This window comes from Mobula birostris, chromosome 3, assembly GCF_030028105.1.
Source record: "Mobula birostris isolate sMobBir1 chromosome 3, sMobBir1.hap1, whole genome shotgun sequence".
Classification (NCBI taxonomy): Eukaryota; Metazoa; Chordata; class Chondrichthyes; order Myliobatiformes; family Myliobatidae; genus Mobula; species Mobula birostris.
Genome location: NC_092372.1, coordinates 98,579,994 through 98,594,767, shown reverse-complemented (window position 1 = coordinate 98,594,767; position 14,774 = coordinate 98,579,994). Strand labels below are relative to the sequence as shown.

The window sequence follows — 14,774 nt, the reverse complement described above, 5'->3', positions numbered from 1 at the left end:
AGGAGGATAGATATCCTATTGTGAGTGACTTAACCTCTTGCCATCTCAAAGCCTATCCACACTAATGAGACATATTAAAAGCAGAATGGAATCTTCTCCACTTGTCTGGATGAGTGTAGCTTCCAACAATTCTGAAGCAATTCAGCAACACCCAGCACATTGCAGCCTGCTGGATTGGTACCCCATGCATTATCCTTGATACTTATTTCCTGCACTACCACGGACAGGAGAAGCAATTTTAGAGGGACATCACCACTTACAGGTTCCCTGCCATTCCACACGCCATTCTAGCTTGGAAATATACTAATGGCCCATCATCACTGCTGGCTGGCCACCACTTCTCAAGGACAGAGGCTAGCAATAGTGATCTTATCAGTAATGCTGAAGCCCTACTTAAAGAAATCTGCAAATGAATGAGTGCTTTCTTAAAATATAAACATTACTAATATGTACAACTTGTATATGGAGATGAATAGAATGAAATATAAACACCAGAACAATTCTATTGGCCTGATTTAGTGGCACAAAACAAAGAGAAATTCAATCCCAAAATAAATAACATTGTTATTCAAATTTCATTTAACAATTTAAATCAAAACTTAATATTAAGATCAAACTAAATAAAAAGTAAACCATTTGAATTTTTTCGGTACAAGTAACAAAAATTACACTGCAGATTGTATCAAAATTAAAATCCCAAATTTACATAAGACTAATTTAAGGTCTCTTACTTTTGACAGAAGAGCTGCCCACAGTTTCTACAGTGATGCCGTCTTTCGGTCAGTGAAAAGCGCACTGAACATCCTGCGCAACAGTCACCTCCATCATCTTTAATCCAATGATCAGCAGCTGTCCTCCCAGGCTGGTCGCTAACTGACCAGCTGAATACTCGACCTCGTGCATCACCTACCAGAATTTTACTATGATCCCTGCAGAGGAAGGTGGGGGAAAAAAAAAGACTACAATCACTACATTGAGTTGATAATCCAAACCTTACCATGACAGATACACTGCTTGTGACCACTACCTGTCTGGACGTGGAAAATTTATTTTGCTGTCCTAGTCTGATCAATGGCAGATCTCCACCTGAGCATGGAAGAATTCTGAAAATCTTAACAGCAAATAAAGCCCTACCCAGAGCTTTGCTGGCTCTCAAAGTTGCAGATATTTTAATGTCATAATGAGAAATGTTGAAAATGAAGAAATCATTATATTAAAACATAAATATGAAAATATTAAAACCTGGAATAACTGAAGAGGAATTTGCCTCACATTTTGCTTTCTTCTCCATAACACAAAGATACTTTTTAGGGTTTGGGATCTATCTCAAGATCCATGAGTGCAAGTGTAAGTGTAAGTGCTGGAAATCTCAGCAAGGTGGGGCTGTTCCATTGGTCTCAATAAGGAAACCAACAATGAAGCAAGTTATCAGGTTTTGTGCTCTGACTCCGGCACAGAGTTCAGGACTTCCCTGGATACATTTCCACCGAAAACAATAAATGCTGGTGTTTCAGCATTACTAACAAGATCTGGGTAACTGACCATATCAGAAGTACTTCTGGATTTAAAAAAAAACACGCAGTACTTTAAATTTGACACAGTTGCCATTTTTTTTCACTAGTACAAAATTCCAGTGAGATAAAAATAACTAAAAGTTGCATGATTGAATTACATTTGGGTATAACTTCTCTATATTTGTTTGGACAAAGTGAGCTGCTTAGCTCACTTTGTCCAAACAAATGATAATTATCCGAAACTGCTGTCAATATCTGCCTCCAAGCAGATACTGTGGATTCCTCATTGAGTTCAGCACGGCTTTGTGATTGTCTGCAAGCTTTCCAGTTCTCAGGCCGGGGATCCTGCCAGCTGAGCCTACACTGTCCCTTCCAAATGGTTGGGAGAACTAAGCTGGCAGGAGAATGCTTAGTTGCTATTATTATTATCCTTGAAGTTTTAAAAAATGATTTATATGGATATTTCATAACTGGATATGCCTTTTAGTGCTTATAAATGTAGAATAAAATTATTTTTTTTCAAAGCATTTTCCAGCTTTGAGACCCAAGAAATTGGATGATGAAGTCTTGCTGGTGATCAAAGTAGCACTGAGTCTCATGGCCTGAGAGAACTGAAAAGCTTGAGCATGTAGATATTAAGAAAGAGGATGAGCTGGAGCTTTTGGAAAGCATCAAGTTGGATAAGTCACTGGGACCGGAAGTGATGTACCCCAGGCAACTGTGGGAGGCGATTGCTGAGCCTCTGGCAATGATCTTTGCATCATCAGTGGTGACAGGAGAGGTTACAGAGGATTGGAGACTTGCAGATTTTGTTCCCTTATTCAAGAAAGGGAGTAGAGATAGCCCACAAAATTACAGACCAGTGAGTCTTACTTCAGTAGTTGGTAAGTTGATGGAGAAGACCCTGAGAGACAGGATTTATGAACATTTGGAGAGGCATAATACGATTAGGAATAGTCAGCATGGCTTTGTCAAAGGCAGGTCGTGCCTTACGAGCCTGATTGAATTTTTTGAGGATGTGTCGAAGCACATTGATGAAGGTAGAGCAGTATATGGATTTCAGCAATGCATTTGACAAGGTACCCCATGCAAGGCTTATTGTTAAAGTAAGGAGGCATGGGATCCAAGGGGATATTGCTTTGTGGATCCAGAACTGGCTTACACACAGAAGGCAAAGAGTGGTTGTAGACAGGTTATATTCTGCATGGAGGTCGGTCACCAGTGGTGTGCCTCAGAGATCTGTTCTGGGACCCCTACACTTCGTGATTTTTATAAATGACCTGGATGAGGAAATGGAGGGATGGGTTCGTAAAATTGCTGATAACACAAAGGTTGGGGGTGTTGTGGATAGTGTGGAGGGCTGTCAGAGGTTACAGCAGGACATTGATAGGAGGCAAAACTGCGCTGAGAAGTGGCAGATGGAATTCAACCCAGATAAGTGTGAGGTGGTTCATTTTGTTAGGTCAAATATGATGGCAGAATAGAGTATGAACGGTAAGACTCCTTGCAGTGTGGAGGATCAGAGGGATCTTGGGGTCTGAGTCCATAGGACACTCAAACCTGCTGTGCAGGTTGACTCTGCAGTTAAGAAAGCATACGGTGCACTGGTCTTCATCAATCGTGGGATTGAGTTTAGGAACTGAGAGGTAATGTTGCAGCGACACAGGACCCTGGTCAGACCCCACTTGGGAGTATTGTGCTCAGTTCTGGTTGCCCCACTACAGGAAGAACATGGAAACCGTAGAAAGGGTGCAGAGGAGATTTACAAGGATGTTGTCTGGATTGGGGAGCATGCCTTATGAGAATAGGTTGAGTGAGCTCGGCCTTTTTTCCTTGGAGCGACGAAGGATGAGAGGTGACCTGATAGAGGTGTATAAGATGATGAGAGGCAGTGATCATGTGGATAGCCAGAGGCTTTTTCCTAGGACTGAAATGGCTAGCATGAGAGGGCACAATTTTAAGGTGCACAGAGGAGATCTCGGGTAAGTTTTTTTTACGCAGTGTTAGGTACCCCGTAACTGGGTTGCCAAACCAGCAGAAATGGACCACTCGTTGGAGTCTGGATTACTAGGAACTAATAAAGTTTTATTAAAGAAATAAGTAACACAGTATTCTAATCGTAAGGATATAAATGCAACAGGTTAGCAATGATAATACACACATGTACACAGAACTAGGGTAATAGGGATCAACCAGGCTCTATCGTAGTCTAGGGGTAAAATGATCAGTCTTAAGTGACGCAGAGTTCAGTTCAGCTTAGTATAGTTCGCAGTAATTGCTGTTGTGCCGTTGGAGAGAGAGAGAGGGAGGGGGATGCAATTTGATTCAGGCAGACCTTTGATGTCTTCGCAGTTGGTTTTCGGGTGGACCCTTTTATGTCTTCTATCCCTGCTGTGGTCACTGACTGTGACCCCCTCCGTTCCGGATACGATTGTTCTTCCGTGGTGAACCCGGCACCCAGGCAAGGGTGGACACACACACCAGGTTCCCACCGATCGCACCTTTACACCCTGCGAGCCTATGGTCGGTTCCCGCGAACTGGACCTCCAAACTCCCACCAACTTGTGGGGGCACACCACTCTTTCCAGGGTCTCGTTATCTCGTGGTGTGTCCCGTGCCTTAGCGAACCTGCTCTTTTTATCTCCCTGCTGGGGTATCACCTGTCCATCAAACTTCAAACAGTTCAGATTCAAAGTAACCAGTCTGTCAATATTCTGAATTGTGTTTCTTTTCCGTTAATCCCTCTCTCCTCTCTTATTAGCATTTTGAATGTTTCTCCATTGTCTCTCTTATCTCTCCAATTAGCATCATTTGTCCGATAGCTTGGTTTGGCGTCACGGCAGAGAGCGGTGAGTGCGTGGAATGGGCTGCTGGTGATGGTGGTGGAGGCAGAAATGATAGGGTCTTTTAAGAGACTCCTGGATAGGTACACGGAGCTTAGAAAAATAGAGAGCCATGTGTAACCCTGGGTAACTTCTAAGGTAAGGACATGTTCGGCACAGCTTTGTGGGCCAAAGGGTCTGTATTGTGCTGTAGGTTTTCTATGTTTCTAGAACAGATTGTTGTTTATAGACTTCAGTTTGACGTTCAACACCATCATATCCTAGAAACTGGTGGGGAAACAGTTCTCACTGGGTCTCAACAACATCCCACTACAATTGGATACTAGTCTTCTTAACGGTAAGGCCACAATCAGTCCATGTGGGTAGCAACACCTCTCGTCCCATTACGCTGAGCACTGGCGCTCCCCAAGGCCGCGTGCTCAGCTCTTTAGTTCACACTGCTGACACATGAATGTATCACAGGATCCAGCTCAAACTGTGTCACCAAGTTTGTGGATAACAACAGTGGTTGGGCTTATCAAGAATGTTGACGAGATGGAGTATCGAGAGGAAGCGGAGCAGCTGGTGGATTAGTGTGAGAAGAACAACCTAAGCCTGTACATGGAGAAGTCAAAGGAAATCATTGTGGACTTTAGGAAGGTGCAGACAATCCATCTCCCTCTGCGAATACATGGCTCCTCCGTAGTGAGAGTTAAGTGCACCAAGTTCCCATGAGTTCACCATCATGGATGACCTCATCTGGTCCCTTAATATCACTCCCTTGAGCAAGGCAGCACAGAAGTGCCTCCACTTCCGAAGAAGATTTAGGTAAGCAGGCTCCTCATCTTAATTGTGTTTTACAGGAGCACTGCTGAGAGCATCCTGACAAGTTGCATCTCCACCTGGTATGGTAACAGTCGAACATCAGACCAGAAGTCCCTACAAAGAATAGCTGAGAGGATCATAGGGGTCTCCCTACCATCCATCGGGGACATTTATCAGGAGCGCTGCGTATGCAGGGCCCTTGTATTATTAGGGATCCCACCCATCCATCCAGCATCCTCTTTGACTTTCTACCATCAGGCAGGAGACTGTGATGCATAAAAGCAAGAATGGTCAGGATGAGAAACAGTTTCTTCCCTCAGGACTTTCGGGTTCTGAATTCCCAGCTGCATCATATTTGAAGTGTCACTGGTTAATACCTGTAATATTTAATATCAATGCACTTTGTTTGTTGTTTATGTGTGTTTCATCTGTAGACTTTGTCCTTACCTTCGTAAGCCATCGTGTGTAATGTGCTTTACACACTGGTTCAAGGAAACAATGTCTCATTTCTATATACATTGTATACATGTAATTAAATGACAATAATCCTCACTTGTCTTATCACTTACATTATATACACCAAATCTGAAGTACTGGAAGTTGAGCTTCCAGCATTTTTGAGCTGTGAAGGCAGCTTTTACCAATGCAGATCACTACGTTAATTTTCAAATATAGTTCAATAAACAATGCTTAAGAGAATAAGCTTCCATTACTATACTGAGCTTATCCTTCATGAGAACAAGTTAATAGAATAGGAACAGTCGCACAATGTTACTGGATTTGTAAGCTAAGGTAATGAGGGAGCTTAGAAGAAGAGAACACAAGCAAATGCAATTTTTTCATTCTTTTGCTTACAATGGGCCATATTTAAACAATGTAGGAAGCCAAAGACATACACATCAAAATGGGAGACAGAGAGGGATGGATAATTATCGGGGAAGCAGAAATAAATAAAAATCGATCTTGTGACTGAACAAAAGTACTCACAGTCCCTCCCTGCCTAAATTTACTGGAACAGATTTGGAGAGTGAATATTGACAAATTTCCACAGTGATGGGAAAACCATGGGTAGTCTCTAGAGCCAAGTCCTTGCTCTATGAATGTTTTGGAATACTATATTAAAAAATACTTCCCATAGAGTTGATTCAATAATAGCACTCACTTTGAAATGCCTAATGCAGTGATTTCCGAAGGGTGACAGTTGTCTTTTCGATCAAATGCAGTATGCATAGTTAACTTGCTTCGAAACACCAACTGTCGCTCCCATCTGTATCCTGGAATCAAAAAGAAAAACACCTTCATGACTTGAAGATTTTTTTAAAAAATCATGTATCCTGTAGCTGGATATATCTGTTTGATTTCTAATTATTACACAAGTTACAGACTTTAACTCGAACACTACAATACACTAACAAATACTGCAGATGCTAGAAATCCAAAGCAAAACACACAAAATACTGGAGGAACTCAGCAGGTCAGGCAGCAGCCATGGAAATGAACAAACAATTGATGTTTTGGGCCAAGACTCTTCTTCAGAGCTGGAAAGAAGGGGGAAGACACCAGAATAAAAAAGTGGTGGGCAAGGGGTGAAGGAGGACTAACTAGGTGATAGGTGAAGCCAGGTGGGTTGGAAAGGCAAGGGGCTGGAGAAGAAGGAGAAGGAATCTGATAGTGGAGAAAAGAAAGAAGGGGCACCAGGGGAAGGTAATAGGCCGGTAAGAAGAGGTGAGAGTGGGGAATAGAAGAAGAGGGGAGGGGGAAGGATTTTTTTTACTGAAAGGAGAAAGCAATATTCATGCCATCAGGTTGGAGGCTACCCAAACAGAATACAAGATGCTGCTCCTCCACCTTGAGGGTGGCCTCATTGTGGCACAAGAGGACCGACATATCTGAAAGGGAATGGAAATTAGAATTAAGATGTCTGGCCACTGTGAAGTTCACTTTTGACAGATGGAGGAGAGTTGCTTGATGAAGTGGTCCCCCAATTTATGAAAGGTCTCAACAATGCAATAGATGACCCCAACAAGTGATGTATTGCCCCATCTGGAAGAATTGTTTGGGGCCTTGAATGCAGATGAGGGTGGAGGTGAATGGGCAGATTTAGTACTTTGGCTGCTTGCAAGGATACAGTGCCTATTAAAAAGTATTCACCCCCCCCCCCCGGAAGCTTTTATATTTTATTGCTTTACAACATTGAATCACAGTGGATTTAATCTGGCTTTTTTTGACACTGATCAACAGAAAAAGTCTCTTTCACGTCAAAGTGAAAACAGATCTCTGCAAAGTGATCTAAATTAATCACAAATATAAAATGCAAATTAACTGATTGCTTAAGTATTCACCCCCTTCAAGTCAGTATTTAGTAGGTGCGCCCTTGCCAGCAATTACAGCCTTGGGTCTGTGTGGATAGTTCTCTTATCAGTTTTGCACATTTGGACACTACAATTTTCCCCCATTCTTCTTTACAAAACTGCTCAGGCTCTGTCAGATTTCATGGGGATCATGAGTGAATACCCCTTTTCAAGTCCAACCACAAATACTCAACTGGGACTTGACTACTCCAGGACACTAAGTTTGTTGTTTTTAAGCCATTCCTGTGCGGCTTTGGCTTTATACTTGGGGCCACTGTCTTGCTGGAAAACAATACGTTCTCCCAAATTGCAGTTCTCTTGCAGATTGCATCAGGTTTTCCTCCAGGATTTTCCTGTACTTTAATGCATTCATTTTACCCTCTACCTTCACAAGCCTTCTAGGGCCTGATGCAGCGAAGTATCCCCACAGCATGATGCAGGTAGGGATGGTGTGTTTTTGATGATGTGCAGTAATTGGCTTAAGCCAAACATAGCATTTAGTCTGATGGCCAAGAAGCTCAATTTTGGTTTCATCAGACCATAGAACCTCCTTCCAGCTGACTTCAGAGTCTTCCACATGCTTTCTGGCAAACTCTGGCTGAGATTTCGTAAGAGCTGTTTTTTCAACAGTGGCTTTCTCTTCACCACTCTCCCATAAAGCTACGACTGGTGAAACATCCAGTGTTGTATGCACAGTCTCTCCCATCCTCCAGAGTTGTTAAGACAGCCATGGGAATCGGTAGTGTTATAAAAGATGTCAGTCGACCGTTTGTCTCCGGAGATGGAGACAGAGGGATGAAGAAAGGGGAGGGAGGTGTCATTAATGGACCAAGTATATTTAAATGCAGTCTGGAAATTGGAGGCAAACGATGAAATTGAGGAGTTCGGTATGGGTGCATAAAGCAGCACCAATGTAGCGGAGGAGTTGGGGAGCATTACTGGGGAAAGCTTGGCACATGGGACTGTTCTACATCCACTTTCAAACCTCAAGCATTTTGCATGAAAAGAATCTAATTTGCCCTGTGGTGTTTTTGCATATTAATTTAATAGTTGTGACACCTACTCAGGGTATAGACAACTTTCATTATTTTGAATACTTCTGAAAACATCCCTGAACTTACTCCACCAGCTTTCCCAATCTTTTCACATAACCATGTTTAAATTTCACGTTTTAAATTAACAACAGACTTAGCAACAATAAAGCTCAAAACTTTTACCACCTTTTCTTAAATGTATGTGGTTCTTAACTTAATTCCTGAAATGCTGTCTCGAAATTTCAGATGACCTTCCCTAGACTCTTTAACCAATAGATATAAATTTATTCCTGCTAGCTTAATCTGTATAAAAGAGACATAATTCCAGCTTGATTGACAAATTTATTTGGTAACCCTGGAAATAGCAGAAAACTTCTCACAGGTCAAACTTCCAGTTTTACCAGTTCTTTGACCAAATTCAGCTGTTTTTAAATTGAGTGCATGTAAAACAGTCACCTTGTCTTAGCTGGTTGTGACGTCTTATTTCACTCTGCATTAACTGCTGATGAGGTTGTTGCATATTACTTTGTACTTGAGGCTGTTGTTGAGATGGTGGCTGAGGTTTAGGCTGGCCTTCTGAATAGTTTACAAAGACAAACCCATCTTTTTCATCTATGCTAAGTTGATCAGCCCAGCGTTTTGATTCATCGCCTTCTACAAACCAGGCCGCTCGTGTGCCTTTTGTTCTATGTGCTGTAGAGCCAGATAGACTTTGCTTCGGTTTTAGATCCTGGATGCTCTGGTCTTCCAATTCAGAATCACTGCTATCTTCATCCTGGGCATTCCCATCTAATTTACAAATACAAATCAAGTATTTAATATCATTTTTAGGAAAAAAGACGAGCATTTGCTTTCTAATTTGTCCAAATGCATTTCATTTGAATATTACTTCCAGATAATTAGGTTGATTACACCTAAAATAGTTATGATCTAAATAGTATTTACTTTCAATTAATTATTACAGATTATAATGGTTCTAAGAGTGAAGCTGCAGGCATCAATCCAGCAATGTTTTCTGTATGGTAATCCTTTTTGAAAAAGGATCTAGTGCTTTCCCGGCGTATATGACGAACAAACTCTTCTTGGGCTTCAATCGATACCTTGTACCTGCTTGAAGGTTATGACCGATACTTGTATCTGCTTGAATGCCGATATAAGTTTATTAGTAATTGCACTTGAATCCGAGGGGGACCAACATCCTGGCAGGGAGGTTTGCTAAGGCTATTGGGGAAAGTTTAAACTAGAATTGCTGGGGGTGGGAACCAAACTGAAGAGACGGAGGAAGGGGCGGTTGGCTCACAAATAGAGCAAGCTTATAGGCAGTGAGAATAGGCAGGTGATAGAGAAGGGATGCGCTCAGACTGATGGTTTAGATGTGTCTATTTTAATGCAAGGAGTATCATGAACAAAGCAGATGAGCTTAGAGCGTGGATCAGTACTTGGAGCTATCTGCTCCTTGATGTCACTGCTACTATTGGGTGGTCTATAAAAAACACTCAGTAAAGTTATTGACCCCTTCCTGTTTCTAACTTCCACCCACAGAGACTCAGTAGACAATTCCTCCATGACTTCTTCCTTTTTTGCAGCCGTGACACCATCTCTGATCAGCAATGCCACACCCCCACCTCTTTTGCCTCCCTCCCTGTCCTTTCTGAAACATCTAAGGCCTAGAACTTGAAGTAGCCATTCCTGCCCCTGAGCCATCCAAGTCTCTGTGATGGCCACAACATCATAGCTCCTATTCTCACTGCCTACAAGGAAGGTTATATAGAAGGGAAGGGTTAGATTGATCTTAAAATAGATTAAAAGGTCAGCACAACGTCAAGGGCCAAAGGACCTGTACTGTGCTGTAACGTTTTACGTTCTATAATGTGAAATCTGTTGTCTTGCAGCAGCATTGGAGTGCAAAGACACAGAATTACTATAACTTAGCAAATAAATAAATTGTGAAAGAAAAGAATGAGGAGGTAGTGTTCTGATAGTGGATTTCTTTTCCATGCCTTTACCACTTCGTAATTAAGAATATTATGACACACCCATAGCCAGCCTTCTTTATTTTCTATAAGTGCAATGTCATCCAAAGTCCCTTGTCCATGTTCTAATTGCATTATTTCACTTAGTGCATCCTCCTTCCTTGTGTAATAGTTAAGTAAAAGGACAATTTTAAAATTCAGATTCTTATTTTCCAATCCCTACAAATATCTGATATCACCACCTGCCCTATATCTCTGAGCTACTTCCATTTTCCAAATCTAAACTCTTGAGAAACTCCAAACTTAAATTTCTTTTACAAGTAGCTGTGCCTTGAGCAGTCAAGAGTTCCTACAGTCTGAAATTTCCTCTTGAAACCTCATTACCCTGAGTCCGCTGGTTTAAACCCACATATCCGAGCAAACCTTTGGTTACCTGCACCAATATTTCCCTATATGACTTGGCATCAGTTTCTTGTAAAGCACTTTAAAGATATTTCTGTTAAGTTAGAAAAGTTAGAAGTATGATATAAAGGAAATTATTGCTGTCATGTTTATCTTTTCATAGTTATTCATAATTTATAACATGAAGGATGAAAATCATTTTGACCTCTCACCTATTTGCGCATCTTCTGAAGGTTCCTGCATATTTTCTGCAAGTTTGCTAGTCTCCTCAGGGACTGGAGTTTCTGGAACCTGCAGAAACTCCATTCTCCAAAACTGAAAAAATATTAATAATATTTAATTGATTAAATATTAATAGATATAAATCAAAACAATAGTAAACAATGTATTAAGATCACTATATTAAAAACTGGCACATTTATTGCAACAGATGTAGTTAAGGGAAGATGTACTGTAGCAGCTCTATTCAAAAGGTTATAGAGTAGATTAACAAGTGCACATGAAGACATGAAATTGTTTGACAGCTTGTAAATCAGTAACAAGCAAACTTTCTAGCACTAAAAGAGCATACAGTATATGGTTAGACAATTCTTTTTCCAAAGCAGTCTATTAAAATAGAATCATTGTAGAAAACGGTGGGGGGGGGGGTAGAGAGGGAGAGAGGGAGGAATGAGGGGGAGTGAGGGGGCCAAGGGGGAGAAGAGAAAGAGAAAGAGAATGTGATTGCAGTAATGTCACAATGAACTTTATTTTTTATTTATTTAGAGTTACACCCATGTAATCAATTCACCTCCTTATCTGTACATCCTTAGAATTCGTGAGGAAACTGGGGCATCGGAAGAAACCAATGATGAATTTGGACTAGGTAATTTAGTCAAATAATATGTCTCAACATCAAAATTACTGGAATTCTACAACTTGCATTTCATTTGAAATGAAATTTTATCCTTGGGACATTCATTATAAATAACTCTGAATAGCTGCATACAAAAGAAAACAATTTGAAACACTTAGCGGGTTAAGCAGCAATTGTGATAAAAGAGGTAAATTTCAGAGACTAACGGCCCTTTGTCAGAATTTCTGCTGCATTCTGACAAATGGTTTTCAACCTGAAACAGTAACTGGGTTTCTCTTCCTCTGGTGTTACCTAACCTTCTGGGTGTATGCAATATCTTTTCATTATATTTCAACTTCCCAGTATTTGCAGTTTTCCCCATCTGACAGCAACAGCTGCACATGACCTTTACTCCATTAAAAGGTAGTGCACAAAAAATAAGTAGAGTCAAGAACATCTCTGGCTAGAGCTTGAAGGGTAAAGCTTGCTGACAATGCTTTTCCTAGAAGGGAACTGGGGGGAGAGAAAGAATTAGAGGAACTGTAGCAAAGGATGAAAATGCAATGAAAGCTTTGAAAGCTGGCAGAGAGGTACAGTGAGAAAATGAATAAAAGAAAATCACAAAGACACATACACATGGGTAAAGCAACAATAAACTGCCTTTGCAAATGTGGGAGAAAGGTAATTCCAAACGCCAGACTACCCAAGTCCTGACTATAGTAGACAGACATAAAAGATACCCAGGTTGCCTCCAACTCAGAGGGAAATAAAAGCTCTTGTTTTGAAACACATCAGAATACATACCCTGACCACACCATCTGAATGTCCTGTGACTATTACGTTCTGTGTGTCCCACTCATTCATCTCGGATACACAGCAACACCAAATTTGTTGGCTGCGTCCTGTAAATGTATTCACATTCACCACTGGATTTCCATTGATGTTCCATACTTGAATATAAGTACCAGCACAAGAAACAATGTCTCCCTGTTTAAAATTAAGTAAAATCAGAATGACTTAACTAAAAATGAAAACACAGATTACAATTGTTTTACTTTCATAGCAGATCACCAAACATATAATGGTATCCTTTTATTAATTCACCTACTCCAGGATTTTGAGGGATAAACAATAAACATTGACTATCATATCCTGAGAGCGAATCATTACAACTTTACGTAAAAGTAACCAAGTCTCAGGAAACTCAGGAAATCCTTTAACAATACATGCCAATCACAGCCATAGCAGCAAGTACATAGAATCCAAGATACAGCTCCTCATGCACTTTAACTAAATGTGTTTTTATTGATTTAGCTTGCCCTTTTCATTGCTAAAATTTAATTTTAAGCTGCTGAGTACCTAGCATTATTAACAGCATTAAAAAAAATTGGATAACATTCCAATGCTTACCGTTAATTCATTAATACACAAAGCAGACACTGGTGCCCTGTGACCTCGCAGCTGGGTGACAAAAGATAGTTTATTCAAATCCCAAATAATACATGTTCGATCTCGTGATCCACTCACTATTATGTGATAGGCTGATGAAGCAGTTAAACAAGTGACTGCATCAGTGTGCCCATGGAGTGCCTACAATAAAATAACATATTTATGGTTTTACATACTATTAGAACTTGAAGCTATTTAACTGTTAACCAAGGCTCACAATATGAAATATTGCAGACGGACTAAATATAAACAAAAAAATCCCAGAAAGTTCTGTAAAAACTCAGTATACTTGAAGTCTATTTACAGATTATTATAAAGTATGGTCAAATAGTTCAGACTGTTTGAAATACTGCCACTTACATACAACTAAACCCATTTACTTTTTAAAATAGGTAGTGGAAGATGCAGAAATTAACTGCTCATAATATATTAAGAATTATATACTTGGAAGCCCTGTTATTTCTAATGTCATACTTTTTATTTTTGTCATATTTTCCCACCATAAATTCTAATAGTACTACATGAAAGATAAACTCCACCTTTTGTCATATTAAATATATAACACCAGCATTATATTTTTATTGACTATTTTCCTCACAATAAATTCTTATGTTCACAGACTACAGAAAATAAAAATGTAAACACATTTCTAAGAATAAAGCACCATGACACCATTACTACAAGGAATATATACAGCAAAACTGTATAGACAATTTCCACTATAGTTTTAACAGGACTTTCTGATGGAACTTTATAAAGCAAAATAGAACTATAATAATGAAAAAATATGAACTAGAATCTAGTGCTTTCCTGGCATATACAATGAATAAACTCTTCTTGGGCTTCCAGCCGGGTACAAACATCGACATCAACAGTTCCATGACCATCTGAACAGCATACATCCCAACCCTCAATTTACAATGGAGATGGAGAAGAATCGTTTCCTCGCGCTCATGGATATGCTAATATGACAGAAACCAAACGGTAGCCTCGAACATGACATCTATCAGAAACCCACTTTCACTGTCTTATACCTCAACAACAACAGCCACCCTCACAACTCCCATCATAGAGCAGTTCTTTCTACTTTGATTAACTGTGCAAAAACTATTTCGGACCCAGACAGTCTCCACGAGGAAACAAGATGATTACGGATGACATTCCTACCGAATGGCTAAAAGATGAAGGAAATCAATTGGGCCCTAAAAGGGCTGATGGAAAAACCAGGAAACCCAACAACGAGGAGGAACTTGTCTGTTTTCCCCATATTTCCACAGTTTCTGGAAGGATTGCCTAGATCCTGAAGAAATACCAGATTAGTACTATCCCCAAACCCGTAAGGAAGCTCACAGCTTATGCAGGTCAAAGATGACCTGGGATTCAGGATGGCACTTACAGGATTCTCTGTAAATGTGCAGCAACATATATTGGCCAGAGAGGATGTATGGTGGAAACACGTATCAAACAGCACAGGAAGTGTATCCGTTTTGGTTACCTGGAAAAATCAGCAGTAGCAGAACACTGCATTCGTAATGGCTATAGGATTGACTTTGATGGCACAAAACTACT

The 14,774-nt window shown here is 40.4% G+C and overlaps 1 protein-coding gene across 4 annotated transcripts in view; it reads right to left on the bottom strand.

The window, feature by feature from the left end:
- wdfy3 (WD repeat and FYVE domain containing 3) overlaps positions 1 to 14,774 on the bottom strand; it is a 336,513-nt gene that overhangs the window by 3,193 nt on the left and 318,546 nt on the right. For all 4 annotated transcript variants that reach the window (XM_072253130.1, XM_072253132.1, XM_072253131.1 and 1 more), the window contains 6 exons: positions 13,167 to 13,346; positions 12,561 to 12,743; positions 11,134 to 11,236; positions 9,003 to 9,335; positions 6,324 to 6,435; positions 732 to 929 (listed from right to left, as the gene is read on the bottom strand). In XM_072253130.1, coding sequence (XP_072109231.1) covers positions 732 to 929; positions 6,324 to 6,435; positions 9,003 to 9,335; positions 11,134 to 11,236; positions 12,561 to 12,743; positions 13,167 to 13,346 — 1,109 coding nt within the window. The remainder of the gene's footprint in view (positions 1 to 731; positions 930 to 6,323; positions 6,436 to 9,002; positions 9,336 to 11,133; positions 11,237 to 12,560; positions 12,744 to 13,166; positions 13,347 to 14,774) is intronic.